At 44.8% G+C, this 16,271-nt stretch overlaps 1 protein-coding gene across 6 annotated transcripts in view; it reads left to right on the top strand.

Moving 5' to 3' along the window:
* The first annotated feature begins 1,454 nt into the window (after positions 1-1,454).
* ZNF384 (zinc finger protein 384) overlaps positions 1,455-16,271 on the top strand; it is a 34,852-nt gene continuing 20,035 nt past the window's right edge. The window contains exons 1-6 of one of the 6 annotated variants that reach the window (XM_048820609.2): positions 1,455-1,502; positions 1,925-1,967; positions 2,888-3,072; positions 5,949-6,019; positions 6,165-6,405; positions 6,803-7,121. In XM_048820609.2, coding sequence (XP_048676566.1) covers positions 5,954-6,019; positions 6,165-6,405; positions 6,803-7,121 — 626 coding nt within the window. In that variant the 5' untranslated portion in view covers positions 1,455-1,502; positions 1,925-1,967; positions 2,888-3,072; positions 5,949-5,953. Of the gene's footprint in view, positions 1,503-1,555; positions 1,968-2,887; positions 3,073-5,948; positions 6,020-6,164; positions 6,406-6,802; positions 7,122-16,271 lie in introns of those variants that run through there. The other 5 variants (XM_048820605.2, XM_048820601.2, XM_048820596.2 and 2 more) reach the window with 5 other exon arrangements.

The following is a 16,271-nucleotide window of genomic DNA, read 5'->3' as shown; positions in this document are numbered from 1 at the left end:
TCTTCCACCCACTTTTATAGCTTTGGCACAAGGTGGGAATCTTTTGTCTCTCTGGATTCCCACCCCTCCTTCTAAATAGGAAAGCATCAGGTTTAAGATGGAGTCCACCATTCTTCCTGGGCTGGCTCACAGGAAGGCTTGCAGGTAAACAGAGCCATTTACAACCAATTGTTCTAGTCAGTGGGAGCCATCAAGATTCTAAACGATCATCAATGGCCCACACTTTGCATAATTACAATAGGACCTCAGAGTTATACTTTATATTTCTAGCTTCAGATACAAGAATGATACATGCATACAAATAGATTGAACACACTCAGATTTTAAGCTTTGTAATGATACCTTACAAAAGACCTTTTGCATAAAGCATATTCCAGTTATATCATATTTACACCCATAAGCATATTTCCATAAAACATTATGGAGTGCAAGGTCACAGTAGTCTGCAGGGATTTGGCCTGGGATTGCAATATCTGCCATAGCCCCCACACTGGCTCCATACAGAGTCTTGCCTGTGCAGCACAGAAAGCCCCCCGGCCCCAAAGTCCCTGCGTGCCCAGACAACCAAAAGAAGAGGACCTGTGCAGGCAGCGAAGAGGCGAGGGGAGTGAGGACAGTCCCCATCCCTCAGTCCAGCCCTCTGGCCTGTACACAGCGCCTGGGCCCACCTCGGGGGAGCGTGTGGTGGGGGTGGGGTTTTCACGCCAGAAGTGCCAGACCCTCAGCCAAGCCACTGGAGGAGTCCCCGCTGGCCCTACAGAAGCTGCAGGGCCCTGACTGGGGGCACGTCTGCACCAGCTACTTGGCTCGCAGCCTCCCCCAGGGCCCTTCCCTCCGGCGGGACACACAGCCCAGGCCAGCCCACGCTGCTCCCCGCCCCGCCGGGCTCCGCATGGGGCCGCTCTTGCGGGCCGGGAGGTAGCGGGACCACGCCCTGGGGCAGGGCAGCGGGACACGCAGCCAATCAACCAACACCCCATTATTCATGAGCCTCCGGAATCCGCCGCAGAGCCAGCCGCCCAGAGCGGAAATGACGCAACGGCCTAGGACCTCAACTTATTTCCGCTTCTGAAAGGGGAGCATCGTCCACTGTCAAAAAACATTACTTCAGCCCTTACTTCCGGCCTGGAGTCCCCCCTTCGCCGACCTCGTTCACTACTTCCGGCAGGAAAATCTCAGCCCCTCCCCAAAGGTTGCGGTTCGTTCTGATTTGCAATAGGTGATTCCCGCCCTTCCGCGGTTGCCGCTACTGCCGGTCCCGTGCGGTGCGGGCGCTGCCCACGATTAGCACTTCCGGTTTGTAAATCCATTCATTCATTTCCGCCTGCACTGCAACCGTGCCTGTTTATGACGTCAGTTCCGTCCTTCCCAGACCCCCCCGGACGTGCCCAAACACGCCCCGCCTCCTGAACCGGAAGTGATTATCCGCACCCCTTTCCGGTGAGGAGGTTGATGCCGCCGCTGGAGCTGGGGTCGGGGTCGCAGCTGGGGGGTGGTGTCCGGTAATCAGTGGTGGGCGAGACAAAGAGAGACCCGGGGCAATGGTACTTCCGGGGTAGAATGACCCGGAAGCGGAAGCGGGGAGGCTTGATTGGGTGTCGGTGCAGAGTGCCGTCAGTCTCTGGGCTCCGACGCGCGGGGATTGAGATTCCGGACAGGGTTGGCCCCTCCCTCGGGCTCGGTGCCTTCCGTGTGTGCGGGGAGCGGGCTGGGGGCTCCCCCTGGGGCGGACACTCCCCGCGTGGGCGGGGCTGCCCCCGGCTCCCTGTGGGATGTGTGCGCGCGGGGGGGTCCCCGTTTCCCTGTGGCCGGGCCCCCGCGCTGGCTGCGGGGCGCGTCTCTCTGCTCCCCCCAGCCCCGCCATGCAGGCCCCCGAGCCCTGGTTTCGCCAGCGCGTCTAGTAACGCTGGTAGTTTGTTCGCAGAAACAGCCCTGGAAGGAGGAGAAATGCAAGAGGAGGGAGAGTGGTAAGAAACTTCCAGGAAAATCCGGGCAGCTGCGGGCATGACTCAGTACTTGCTGTCCCCTCCCTGCCCCAGTTCTGTAGGGTGGCCCTGGCGCCCAGCTCTGGGATCTTGGGCCTTTCTTCTTCTGGGAATTAGTTCCTGTCCAGGGACTGACTTGTTCAAAGGGTTGGGGAATAAGCTATAGGCTGCTTCATCTCTAGGGCATCAGGTCCTGTCTAACTTCAAGGTATGGGGGAGGGACCTCTAGTGTACTAGTAGGGCTGGTTGGGGAAGGGGAATCCAGGTCTTTTTTCTCCACTATAGTTAGGTTATTGATGGCATGGAACCAAATATGGCTTTTCAAATTGTTACACAGAGTTCCTTAATTCTTCTTTCTCAGAGCTCTGTGAGGATGCTTTTGCATCTCATCAAATACCCTGTGTTCAATGTGTGTTCTTCAGCATGAATTGTTTCCAGCATCACTTGGGCCTAAAACTTCCCCACAATGAAATCAGATCTTGTACAGATATAATGGTTACCAGTCTCAAGTGTCATCCTCAGAGTTTTTTTTTTATTATTATTATTATAAAGTTGAAAATGGAACATCACAATAAATAAATTAACTGTGTGAAAGTAAGGAAAATTGCATTTAAAGCCTACTTTCTCTATTCTTGCATCTTTAGCCTTAATTATACCCCCTTTTACACACCACTTCTTCACTCTAAGTCCTTGCTACACTTTTCATGTATATGCCAGTGATTCAATGCGGCAACTCCGTGAAATGTAAGCCCGGCCTTTGAAATATGTGAATCAGTGAGAACCATAGTGGTGATACCTTGTCCCGCATGATAAGCAGTAATTGAATTCTCTTGTTTAATTGTTTGTTCGGTGCATGTAAATTTGGCCTGTACATGGAAGGTATTGTTTCTGGTTTATATCAGGAGGGTACGTTGACATCTGTCTGATACTAGACTGGTGAATGGGAAGAAGGTCCCATCTGTGGCCTGTTTGTGGAAGCTGAGATGATGAAGGCACTTCAGTGGGAACATGCTGTGGTACAGGGTTGAAGCTCCATCCCGTATGTGATAGTGATAGAGCAATTGGAAAGGTTACATGCTCTGGTAAAGTAAGTGTAAGCTGTGTTAAGGGGGTGGGATGTTGAATAGGGATTCATATTTCCAAAAGGGTTATTAGTCTACAGTGGGTGGCTAGCTATGGGTAGGAGGAGAGAAGTCTGTTGGAGGAACTTTATCTTTAAATGTCCTCACTTTGAAGGTTTGGCATGCCGCTGAAATTGCATGAAATCATCTGTTGTGACAACTTTGTCAAGCTTTCATCTTTTAAACTGAATTTTTCCGAACCTGATCTCTCCCATATGTGAAGGGTTTTGGGGAGTTAGCCATTTTTGAGAACCACTACAGTGGAAAATATACTTTTGCCTTTATAAATAAAATTGTGACTATATAATGACTCTAATAATGGACTAGTTGGGGGTAGGAAGTTACTGATTGTTTCCATCAACACTGGTTTCAATTTGAGTTTGAAAACTGAATTTCTTTTAACTATCTTCCAATTTTCTAAATGGAAGAAGACTATGTTATGTTTGTGTGTGTGTGTGGAAAAATCAGGATTTTACTTAATGTTATGAGCCCTTGTCTTCTACACCTAAAACATTACAGGTGAAATGCTGGAAATCTGGCACCACCGTCAGCTTTGTTTGCATAGTGCAGAAAAACCTCAATATTGTGTTGTACGAACCCAATTTCATTTTGGTTTTAAGATTCTATCTGGGCAAATAGTGAAGGTACTTATATCTTGTGGGGTTTTTTAAAATGCCTTGGGAAACTATAGAAATGCCATAGGAAGTGCTCAGAAGTCACAAAAATGCATTAATTGCCCCCTCATGTACTTGCATTATGATTATGTTCTGTCATATAATTAGACTCTAATGTACACAGGCCCCTGCTTCAGCCAGTGCATGCGCTGAGTTGTGTTAAAGAAATGAAGATGAGATGGCTTCTGTAGCTCCCTCATGTTCTGGACCAGGTTATGATTGATTGAATTACTTTGGATTTACACTATTGTCAATCAAAGTCTATTAATTAACAGTGAATTTATATTGGAGTAGCTAAGAACAAAATTTGGCCTTTAAGTATACTAGTTGGACAGTAGGTAGTGAATGAGGCAAGGGTGGGTTCACTAAACAGAAAGGAAGTAATTCATTTAAAAAAATTACAAGTAATTGGGTTTATTTAAAATTCTTTGATTTTTGGCTGATATATAGGAATTGTAGTGTGTACAGTGTTCATCTTCATTTTGGTTTTATTACACTTTTTAAAAATGTCTTATCTCTACATTATTCATTGCACACTGCTCAGCAACCTGTCTACTGAATGGGATGGGGCCTAAAGAAAAATAATATATGGTCATGTAATTAAAGACTGTATTTCATAACTGATGTAGAAATGTAGCAAGTTGAGGCAGCACAAATAACCTTACCCTAGGCACTTTCTAACTATGAGCACCTCACTTTTCAAACTTAATGTTACCCAAATGTAGTTTTTATTGAATGGAATTTAATTATCTCTTTCAACGTATATTTGAGTGAATAGTCTAAGCCTTCATGCTACAGTTTTTGTATATGAATGTCCTTAGTTTTTAAATAGCCATTTAATGCCAGCTGAGCATATTATCTCAGGGAGTGGATTTTGTCTCTTCCAGTTGCTGTGCTCATAGAGGTGAAGCTCCTCCAGTCTGAAGAGGACTGCCATTTGGTCTCTGGCCTGGTCTACACTGATTTAAGTGTAGACCAGACCAGAGACCAAAAGCATTTCTATAGTTTCCCAAGGCAGTATAGCTACATTGGTCAAGGGTGTGAAAAATCCATACCCCTGACAGACATAGCTAAGCTGACCTAACCCTCAGTGAAGATGCAGTTCTGGCAGTGGAAGAATGTTTCTGTTGACATAGCTACCATTGTTAGGGGAGGTTGTGTTCCTACACCAATGGAAAACCCCTTTCTGTTAATGTAATCTGCATTTACACTACGGGGGTTATGCTGGCATAGCTGTGCTGAGGTAGCTAGGACGCTATAGTCTCTGCAGTGTAGACATAGCCTCAGGTTGGCTTGAGAGCTGGGGTTGGGCAGCAGTGACTTGAGGGGTGGTATTGGTGGTATATGATTGTGTGCCCAAAACATGGCTGAAGGATGGTACTAAAAGGGGGGTGGCATAGTGAGTCACTCCTTCATCCCTTTTGGAAGGAGGGGAATGTGGAAATCAGGACTCCTGGGCTCTCTTCCCAAGGGAGGGTAGCGGAGTCTGCTTGGACTCAGGATCCTGAGGTTCTGTTTTAGGCTTTCCCATGGGAGTGGGGTCCAGTGGATTAGAGCAGTAGGAAACAGGAAATTGGGAGTCCTGGATTTTATCTCTTGATCATCTGTTGTCTCACTATGTTATCTTGGGCTAGTCTGTTTCCCTCTCTCTCTTTCCCCCTATGTAACACTATGCTAACATTCTTCTGCTATCTGCGGATGTGGGGCAGTTAGTGCCTGACGTTATGTTAGGATGGGGGGGCGGGTCTAGGCAGGATCTGGAATTCACAATATTTGGGGGTTGGATTATATGCAATATTGTGAGAATTTGTTTCCAACTGTGAGGGTCATGGCTGCAGAAGCAAAACCCACCCACCCCTTCCCCACAGGGGAAATTAGTCATCTTTAGGGTGGGAGAACTGTAAGTTTGAAGCTTCAGTCAGGAGGTAATTGAGAGGACCCGAGTCCTGGGTGAGTAGTGAGCAGCAGCCTCTTTTCCTTGCTGGTGGAGAGGGTCTTGGCAGAAAGATCAGCAGAGGGGCTGCGTTGCTTAGTATAAAAAGGGAGATCCCACAGGGGTTACTGTATTAGGCTGAGCCAGTTCCTTATGGCAGTCTCTCTGGGTTTTTAATGTTTTCCTTGTGCATGTGTTTCTCTTTCCCTTTCCTTGTCTTCCCCCCTCTGCCCAGCTAGGATGGAAGAATCTCATTTCAACTCCTCCCCGTACTTCTGGCCAGCAGCGCCCACAGTCTCGGGACAGGTAAGAGCCTCTGTCTTCCAGCATGGTCTGTTTGGTTCTGCTCCCTGTTGGGACCAGAGTGCTCCTGACCCGATTCCTACAGTGCCTACTGCTGGGAGGTGTCAGTTCTGGGGTATTCTAAAAGAACTCTTTCACACACATGTAGATCGAGAATACCATGTTCATTAACAAGATGAAGGAGCAGCTATTGCCCCCAGAAAAGGGCTGCAGCCTTGCTCCCCCCCACTACCCTACCCTGCTGACGGTACCCACCTCTGTGGCCCTACCCACTGGCATCTCCATGGATTCAGACACCAAGTCGGAGCAGCTGACCCCACACAGCCAAGCCCCCGTGACCCAGAACATCACCGTGGTCCCAGTGCAGTCTGCCGGGCTCATGACAGCAGGTAGGGGGCACCATGAGGTTGTGAAAGAATAGAATGGTAATCTCAGCGTCTGGAGGGAATGAAGTGCGTAGGGTTCTGGATATTTTCCTTTTGGGGCTGTAGGTTGATTCAGGTCTTGGATAGTAGATGGCATGGGGGGTTCTGGACATACCTCTCTTCATTGTGCCCAGTGTACTTCTGGTGTTTCTCCTCTCCAGGTGTTGCTGAGCATTTGACTTCCAGTATCAGACAGTGGGATGGAATAGGGAGGATTGCTACTGTTCCGTGTGGATCAGGGTTAAAAATGGATTTTGAGGCCCCACTTCATTGGGGTGGGGGATCTGAAACGTGAATGGACCCGGCCCCTGATATCTGGAGGGGCTGATATCTGATCTCTTTCCCCTTTCTTTCCCTGCAGGTCCTGGCCTGGTGATCACCTCCCACTCGGGTTCCCTGGTGACCACAGCCTCCTCTGCCCAAACCTTCCCCATCTCAGCCCCAATGATTGTCTCTGCGCTACCCCCTGGCTCCCAGGCTGCCCTCCAGGTGGTGCCTGACCTGTCGAAGAAGGTGATAACCTCTCTCTCTGAAGGTGGGGGTGGGGGAGTTGCCCCTAAACCTCCCCGGGGCCGGAAGAAGAAGCGACTGCAGGAGTCGGGGCTGCCAGAGATGAGCGATCCCTTTGTGCTGTCAAACGAGGATGATGAGGACCAGCACAAGGATGGCAAGACGTACAGGTGGGGAGTGGGACTCAACCATGGCTATTTCACTGTGCGGGTGGGGGAAGCGGTTACTTGGGGAAGAGGAGGTTTGTGCTTTCTCCCTGGGAAGTCCCAGTGTGCAGATACTTTCAGCTGCAGAAAGAGTTGATTTCATCTTTTCTCTTTTAACAAATCAGGCAAATTAAAAAATGCAGGTCAGTCTGATTTTAAGGATTGCTGCAGTGTCAGGAAGTTGAGATTGAAAGTTGTCATTTGACAGCAATGCTTCTGGAGCAGCTGGTTAACAAGAGTCTAATTAGTTTAAATCTCACCAATAATGTCACCACTCTGTAGTGTGTCGGCGGTACTGCAGGGTGTAGTACCACTTGCTGCAACTAGGAGCTGTAGTACACCTGCTTGTCACTGGGGTGGGACTCTTGCCTCTGCGGTACATAGACCCCAGACAGCAGAGGAAGGAGGCAGTGAGCAAGGAATAGACTTCTATGGGGTAATTTCAGTTCACATGCTCCCTGATGGCTCTGCACCTACTCTTCCACCCCAGCAAAAGGTTGAGGGATTTCTGAGCTAGGGGTTGGAGTGTTTCTGAGACTGGTGGTAGGTGACAGATAAGGGCAGGGGGGAGAGTTATGAGCCCAGAGATGCGTTTTCTGAGCTTGGGAGGGGTGTGTCTTTTATGTTTATGAGGGAGTGATGGGAGAGGGGACTGGTTCTGAGCTGTGGAGAGGATAAGTAGGAAGAGGAGAGGGTTTCAGTCTGGGGGAGGGTAGAGTGCAGTGTTTCTGAAAAGGTGAACATTGAATGTTGTTTAGGGGGCCTGGTGTGTTTCTCAGCTGAGTGGGTTGGGTTGACGGGTGAATAGTGGTAAGTAGGGAGAGTTTGGGAGAGCTGAAGAGGTCATAAGGCTAAATATTTTCTCCCACCCTGCCCTTTACAGCAGTGTCCCAGTTCTGCATTTGGAGTGGGAGAGGGACGTGGTTGTGGTGGGGAGAGGGCTCTTTTCCACAATTCCTTACTAACCTTATTTAATCCCTTAACAAAACCTGTCCTTTGGGCTTCTGTGGATAGTTTTTGTACTGATATAACTCAATTTCTGTTACACAGCTATTTCAGTACAAGCACCTTTTGCTGTAGAACTATGTCCAAGCTGGGGCTTGTATCACTTTAAATATACTGATATGTTAAATTGATACAAAAACTTGATGTGAAGCCAGCCCTTTGACCAGTGTCCTAGTTTTTCACTTTGAAAATATGATCAACCTGCAGGAGGTCTTGCGGAGTTTGCTGCTTGCAGCTCCACCATTTATTTTGGGCATCGACCACAACTCTATGTGACTCAAGCATCATACATTCTGGGTTGCTAGTTAAGTTGCTGAACATGTATTTATAAAGGATGCACTTGGCAGTGAACACTAGAATTAAAGGTACACTGGGACTTTAATTATAGCCCCATTTGCTAGTAAGTCTGAAAAATGCCTCTAAAGCAGGTAGAATGACTCTACAAAAACCTCTGTGCAAAGTTTGGGCTTTTCCCTCACGGGCCAATGTTTGGAACAAAGGAAAATGAGTTCATAACCAGCTACCAGTAACCAGACTGAACCCTACAATGGGCAGATTTCTATGGGTGTGGAACCTGCCTCCTCCCCCATGTCCCGAACAGCTCTTCCTCGAGCACTTGTGCTTGTGCAAGGGGAGAGGGAAACGGAGGTGAGGTTCACTGGTGATCAGGTAGTAGCTCTGCCCCCTTTGCAGTCTCTTTGCTGCCATCTTCCATGCTTACTCTCAGCCCAAAGGTAGATTTATTTATTTATTTGTTTGTTTTGAAATTTTGAGCAAAATCTTATCTTCTATTTGAGCTGTGGAAGAGAAGGAAAAAATGTAACTTTTCCCTCTGTAAAAATCACATATTGTGAAAACATGGCCAAACTTTTCAAGCTGGAACTTTCCAAGTGGCTCATTCATTGAGGACTCCTGGGTTCTGTTCCTTGCTCTAGTGGGGTTTCTATAGTGCTCATTGCTATAGTATCAAAGCGTTTATTATGTAAATTACCTCTGCCTGATGAGATTCCTAGTAGTCTCCATGAAGTCTCTACTCTTTCCCTTTCCTGGTTGGAGGAAGCTTTGCTTGGGGTGTGGATGTACATGTGTGGTGGTGTTTTCATAAAAACACGGATTCTGGTAGAAATGTTTCATTGCTGAGAGTCTGGCTAGGTCCTCTGAAGAGGATTAAACTATATCAGTCTGCTATCTAGGAGCTCATTCTATAACTGCAACCCTCTAGGGGTTTCTCATGCTGTTCCCTAGTCTGCATAGCAAAACATCCAGGATGTGGGTGTCTTGGTTATCTCAACTTTGTTTAGGAATGAGAGGTTTGAAACTGGATAGTAGATGAATTTCTGCACCCAGGGTTGGCTTTTTTGATCAGACAGAAATTACTGTGTTTTTCAGGGAGATTGAGGGGTTCACTTTTCTGAAGGAAGCGGTAATGATTTCTGTTAGGAAGGACATCTTATATTCACTCATGGGCTTTCATTACACTGGGATGTGGATCTGTTCACAGATGATGGCTGAAATGTTTCTCGGAGCTTCTGAGTTTCCTGGCATGTGATATGGCACAGCTCTGGCAGCGCTGGGAGGCAGTTACTGCTGTCTGGTCCAGTTTAAGTCTCTGCCTTGGCAAACCCTTCTTCTATGTGGCTCATTTTTCCTCTAAAATAAAATTAAAGCTCTTTGCATGTGGTGTTTGGTTCTGATGTCTGGATTGTGCAGACCAGGATGATTAGCCAGTTCGCTATATGGAATAGCTTTGCTGATTGTGATTTTTTTTGAAGATGGGAGAAAAGAGTGGGGGACAAAAAAGTCTTCCCACTGCTGCCTGCCTTGGGCTCTGTACCTCCTACTGCCATTTCACTGGTTCCCCAGTTCCCCTACCTTCCATTGCTCTTGGATCAACAGCTTTCTTAGGGCTGCGGGAGATGGGCAACTGGAAAACAGAAGATGTGCTGGAAAAACTGAGTGAGGAGCACAGAGAAATGGGGGCACAGGAGCAAATTGACTTTGGGGGATGGAGGGAGAGTTGTGAGTGGTTAGGGGAGCCCAGGGTCCAGGAAAAAGGAGAGGGCAGGGCAGAGGAGCCACGGGCTCAGGTACAATAGTCATACAGGACTTCATGCTTGCCCGCTTCTCTGTGCCACCTCGAGCCCCAAGTTCCATTTATTCTGTCCGCACCCCAAGACTTTTACTTGTTTGTTCAGAGGGTCTAGAGTCACAACCAAATGAACTTCCTTTGGCTGGTTGTCGCAGAACTTCTCATCTGGCTACCCATGCATGTTCATCAGGAATGGAGCTCTGCTTGACAAAGGACTTTCTCTGTCAGTTCTCCTCTCTTCCAGTGTTGGGATGAGGACAGTTGGGGAGCATCAGAAAGGCTGGAGAGACAGGAAATCCTGGGGCCTGGAACTTGCTGTCAGCTAAAAATACAAGGAAATGATAAACTTTGTTTAAAAACCAGTTAGTTTCTCAACTGATGTTTACTCAAATGCAACCCACAGAATCATGGAAACGATTTAAATCCTAATTTGGTGCGGACACTCATAAGAACATAAGAATGGCCATATTGAGTCAGATCAATGTCCAACTAGCCCAGTATCCTGTTCTCCGACAGTAGCCAATTTCAGATGTTTCAGAGGAATGAACAGAACAGGGCAATTTATTGATTGATCCATCCCCTGTTGTTCAGTCCCAGCTTCTGGCAGTCAGAGGTTTAGGGACACCCAGAGCATTGGATTATATTCCTGACCATCTTTTTTTATAACCGTTGAGAGACCTATTCTCCCTGAATTTATTTAGTTCTTTTTTGAACCCCATTACAGTTTTTTGTCTTCACAACATCCCCTGGCAACGAGTTCCACATTGGTGTGTTGATGGATTGTGTGTTGTGTGAAGAAGTGCTTCCTTTTGTCTGTTTTTAAACCTGTTGCCTATTAATTTCATTGAGTGACCCCTGGCTCTTACGTTATATGAAGAGGTAAATAGCACTTCCTTATTCAATTACTCCACACCATTCATGATTTTATAGACATCTAGCATATCCCCACTTAGTCATCTCTTTTCTAAGATGAGAAATCCTAGTCTTTTTAATTTTTTGTCATGGAAGATGTTTTATACCCCTAATCATTTTTGTTGCCCTTCTCTGTCCTTTTTGCAATTCCAGTATATCTTATTTGAGATGGGGCAACCAGAACTGCATGCAGTTTTCAAAGTGTGGGTGTACCATGGATTTATATAGTGTCGTTATTATATTTTCTGTCTTATCTATCCCTTTCCTTATGGTTCCTAACATTCTGTTTGTTTTTTTGACTTTCGCTGCACACTGAGCAGATGTTTTCAGAGAATTATCCAGAATGTCTCCAAGATCACTTTTTTTGAGTGATAAGTTAATTTAGATCCCATTATTTTGTATGTATAGTAGGAATTTTGTTTTCCAACGTGCATTACTTTGCATTTATCAACACTGAATTTCATCTGCCAATTTCAAGTAGCCCAGTCACCCAGTTTTGTGAGATCCCTTTGTAACTTTTCCAGTCTGCTTTGGACTTAACTATCTTGAGTAATTTTGTATCATCTTCATATTTTGCCACCTCTCTCTCTACCCCTTTTTCCAGATCATTTATGAATATGTTGAATAGTACAGATCCCTGGGGGTACTGCTGTTTACCTCTCTCCATTCTGAAAACTGATCATTTGTTCCTACCATTTGTTTCCTGTCTTTTAACGAGTTACTGATCCAGGAGAGGACCTTCCCTTTTATCCCATGACTACTTACTTTGCTTAATAGCCTTTGGTGAGAGTCCTTGTCAAAGGCTTTCTGAAAGTCCAGGTATACTATACCCACTGGATCACCTTTATCCACATGTTTTTTGACCCTCTCAAAGAATTCTAATAGATTTGTGCGGCATGATTTCCCTTTACAAAAGCCATGTTAATTCTTCTCCAACAAACCATGTTCATCTATGTGTCTGAAAATTCTGTTCTTTACTATAGTTTCAACCAATTTGCCTAGTAATGAAGTTAGGCTTACTGGCCTGTAATTGCCAGGATCCCCTCTTCAGCCTTTTTTAAAATTTGGTGTCACGTTAACTCTCCTCCAGTCAAGTAGTACAAAAGGTGATTTAAATGACATACCACAGTTAGTAGTTGTGCAGTTTCATATGTGAGTTCCTTCAGAACTCTTGGGTGAATACCATCTGGTCCTGGTGACTTATTACTGTTTAGTTTATCAGTTTGTTCCAAAACCTCCTCTGTTGACACCTGAATCTGGGATAGTTCCTCAGGACTGGTCTACACTACAGACTTGCACTGATATAACTAGATCACTCAGGGGTGTGAAAAATCCACACCCCTGAGTGACACAGTTATACCAACCTAGCCCCCTGTGTAGACAGCGCTATGTCAGCAGGAGAGTTCTCCTGGTATGGAACCCAAAATTCCTGAGTCTCACCATTCCTCTGCTGTCAGCAAATACCTGTGAAACCCACTGGCAGAATGTCTCATCCCCCGTTAGTGCTAGTCCTTACAGGGGATGACATCCTGCTCTTGCTCTCAGTTACTCCATTAGTTCAAGTAGCAGAGGTCCGTGTAGTCGATCTAATGACCCAAATAGATGTCAACAGTATGCCATAGAATGGAATTCTTGTGGGTTTTTTCAGTTTGCTTTTTAAGAAACCAAGGAAATTTTTATACATACGCACACACACATAATGTTAAAAGAACATTAGGGTTGCAAAGTCAAGACTAGAATATTAAGAAATGCACGGGCAACCTTAATTCTGACAACCGTAGTGTAGAGAAGTTCCCTTTTGTCTGTAGGACCCCGTCTCGTTTTTTGCGAAAGTTGGAAGATCTCTAGTGAATGAGACGGAGCTGCTGGAAGAAAGAAGATGGTCTTATGGTTAAGGCAATTGAATACTGCCCTAGAGTACTGGATTCTATCCTTGCCCCGCCACAGAGTTCCATCAAGTTGCACCAGACCTTTCCCAGGTGGTGACTAATTGTGTGTTCCTCATTTTCTGAGTGCCAAATGTGAGACCCTGGGGTCTGACTTGCAGAAGAACTGAGCATTCCTAGCTGCAACTGAGATCAGTGGAAGCTATGCATTGAATATACATAATGCTAAGTATTCTGTAGAAATCAGGCCCATGGTGTTTGTTTGGTGCCCCTTAATTAGTGGAGACTTTTGACCTTTACCTCTGTGCCTCAGCTCCATAGAATGGGGATAATACCTCACCTGAGAGCAGTGTTGTGAAAATATATTCATTAATGTGTGAAGCACTTAGATACTATCGTGATAAGCGTCACGGAAAAGCCTATGAGGAAATTAATAATTCTGTTTTAAGAGCAGGATTTTAATAGTGTGCAGTAAAGGGCCACACATTAAACAATGAGGACAAAGCAGAATGATGATCACTGTTCACCCTCTACCTTGAATGAGGTAGCTGTCCTGTGGAAATATGTGACAATGGAATTAAAGACTTTATCATAATGCATTTGCACAAGGGGGGCAAATTAAGATTAATACAACCTAAAGCCAGAAGGAACCATTATAATCATCTAGTCTGATCTCCTGTATAACACAGGCCATAGAAGTTCCTCAAAATAATTGCTAGAGCAGATCTTTTACAAAAAAAACATCCAATCTGTATTTAAAAATTATAAGTGATGGAGAATCCATCATGACCCATGGTAACTTGTTCCAGAGGTTAATTACCCTATTATAAATTTACTTCTTATTTCCAGTCTGAATTTGTCTAGTTTCAACTTCCAGCTGTTGGCTCATGTTATATACTTTTCTCTGCTAAATTGAAGTTCATTATTAAATATTTGGTCCCCATGTAGGTACTTATAACCAAGTCACTCCATAGCCTTCTCTTTGTTAAACTAACTAGGTTGAGCTTCTTGAATCTATCACTAGAAGGCAGGTTTTCTAGTCCTTTAATCATTCTTGTGGCTCTTCTTTGAACCCTCCCAAATTTATTATCATCCTTGAATTGTAGACACCAGAACTGCACACAATATTCAAACAGTGGTTACATCAATGCCAAATACAGGGGTAAAATAATCTGTCTACTTCTACTTGAGATTCCCCTGTTTATGCATCCAAGGATGGCATTAGCCTCTTTTGGCCACAGTGCTGCACTGGGAGCTCATGTTCCACTGATTAGCCACCATGATCCCCAAATCTTTTCCAGAGTCACTGTTTCCCAGGACAGAGTCCCCCATTGTGTAAGTAGGGCCTACATTCTGTGTTCCTAGCTGTATATATTTACATTTAGCCATAGGAAAACTCAGTGTTTGATTGCGCCCAGTTTACCAAGTGATCCAGATTGCTCTGTACCAGTGACTTGTCCTCTTCGTCATTTACCACTCCCCCAATGTATATGCATCATTTGCAAACTTTATCAGTGATGACTTAGAAGAAAACAAAGTCATTGATAAAAATATTAAATAGCATAGGGCCAAGAACTGATCCTTGTGGGACCCCACTAGAAGTCTACCGGTTTGATGATGATTCCCTGTTTGCAGTTACTTTCAGATAAATTGGTTAGTCTCTAAGCTGCCACAAGTACTCCTTTTCTTTTTTCAGATCTATCATTTAACCAAGTTTAATCCATTTAATGTGTGCCATGCTGGTTTTATACTGTTTAGTTTCTTTAATCAAAATGCCATGTGGTGCCAAGTCTATTGTGTATCAATGCTGTTATTTCTGTCAATCAAACTTGTTGCACAGGCCTCCTTTAATTCTGACATTTCATATTTTTCAAGTGCTTGACTTTCTAGTCTCTCTTCTTTAAATGTTTTTTTTTTTTTTATGTAATTAGTGTACTGGTTAATGTCTAGTTCCACATCAGCAGTAGGTTAATGAGTTGTTATTGCCTCTGCCTGAAGAGAGGTATCTAGCTTCCCGGTACTGAAAGCCCCAACTTGGTACTGCATGACATTCTGATTAAAAATCTAGTACAATACAATAACAATAGAGTACACATTAAATGGATAAAGAATTGGTGAACTGATGGATTTTAAAAACAGTGGAGAGTGGAGAATCCTTATCTAATAGAGCTGTTTCTAGTGGTGTTCTGCAGGGATCAGATCTAGGTTCAAAACTATTCAATATTTTCATCAATGATCTGGAAAGTAAATATAAAATTATTGCTGATAAAATTTACAGATGACACAGATTGGTGGAGTGGTAGATAATGAGGACATTGCAGTCATACAGAACAATCTGGATCACTTGGTAAGCTGGGCCCATTCAAATAAAATGGATTTTAGTAGACCCACATGCCAAGTTATACATCTAGGAATCAAAAATGCAGGCCATACCTACAGAATGGAGGACTGTATCACCGAAAGCAGTGACTTTCTAAAGGATTGTGTCATGGACAAATGACTTAACAGGAGATCCCAATGCAAAAGTGTGGCCCTGATCCTTGTATGTATGAGCAGGAGTAGGGAGGTGGTTTTACTTCTGTCTATGGCATTGGCGAGACTGATCCTGGAATAGTGCATTCATTTCTGGCATCTACGCTTTGAAAGGGGTGTTTGGAGGAATGCCACAAAAATTACTTGAGGGATGGAAAAAATGTCTTGTGGTGAGAGACTTAAAGAGCTCAATCTGTTTAGCTTAACCAAAATAAAATATAGAGGTAATTTGATCATTATGGGGGAATAGACTGGGCATTAAAGATCTCTTAAATCTATGACAAGAAACTGAATTTGTTTGGCACAGTTTTCGAACAGTGGGGGTGATCTAATAGTCCCTCCTGGCCTTAAAAGTGTATGAACTTCCACCTGAGTGCAGGAAAGCCAGGCTGCTTCCCACGGTTTTCTGCATCCTAAAAACCCTAGCTGCCAGAGCCCTACAGCTTCTGCTGCTGACATCTATGTGACGTCCATACAAAAAGCTGCAGAATGTTAGAAAATCAAGGTCTTTGCCATGTAATTTAAGTGTGCGCACCTTATAGGTAAGAGGCCTCTCCCAGAGCTTTCCCATGCAATCCAGAAATGTGAAATTGACATTCATAAGGTTCACTGTCTCAAGCTGGGTTCTGAATAACAGTCCTGAGCTGACAAGAGTGATGATTAATTTCATTTGATTGTACTGCTACTTAG

Source organism: Caretta caretta, chromosome 1, assembly GCF_965140235.1.
Source record: "Caretta caretta isolate rCarCar2 chromosome 1, rCarCar1.hap1, whole genome shotgun sequence".
NCBI lineage: Eukaryota > Metazoa > Chordata > Testudines > Cheloniidae > Caretta > Caretta caretta.
Note: the sequence above shows the minus strand (reverse complement) of the source record. Positions and strands in the feature narration are given on the sequence as shown.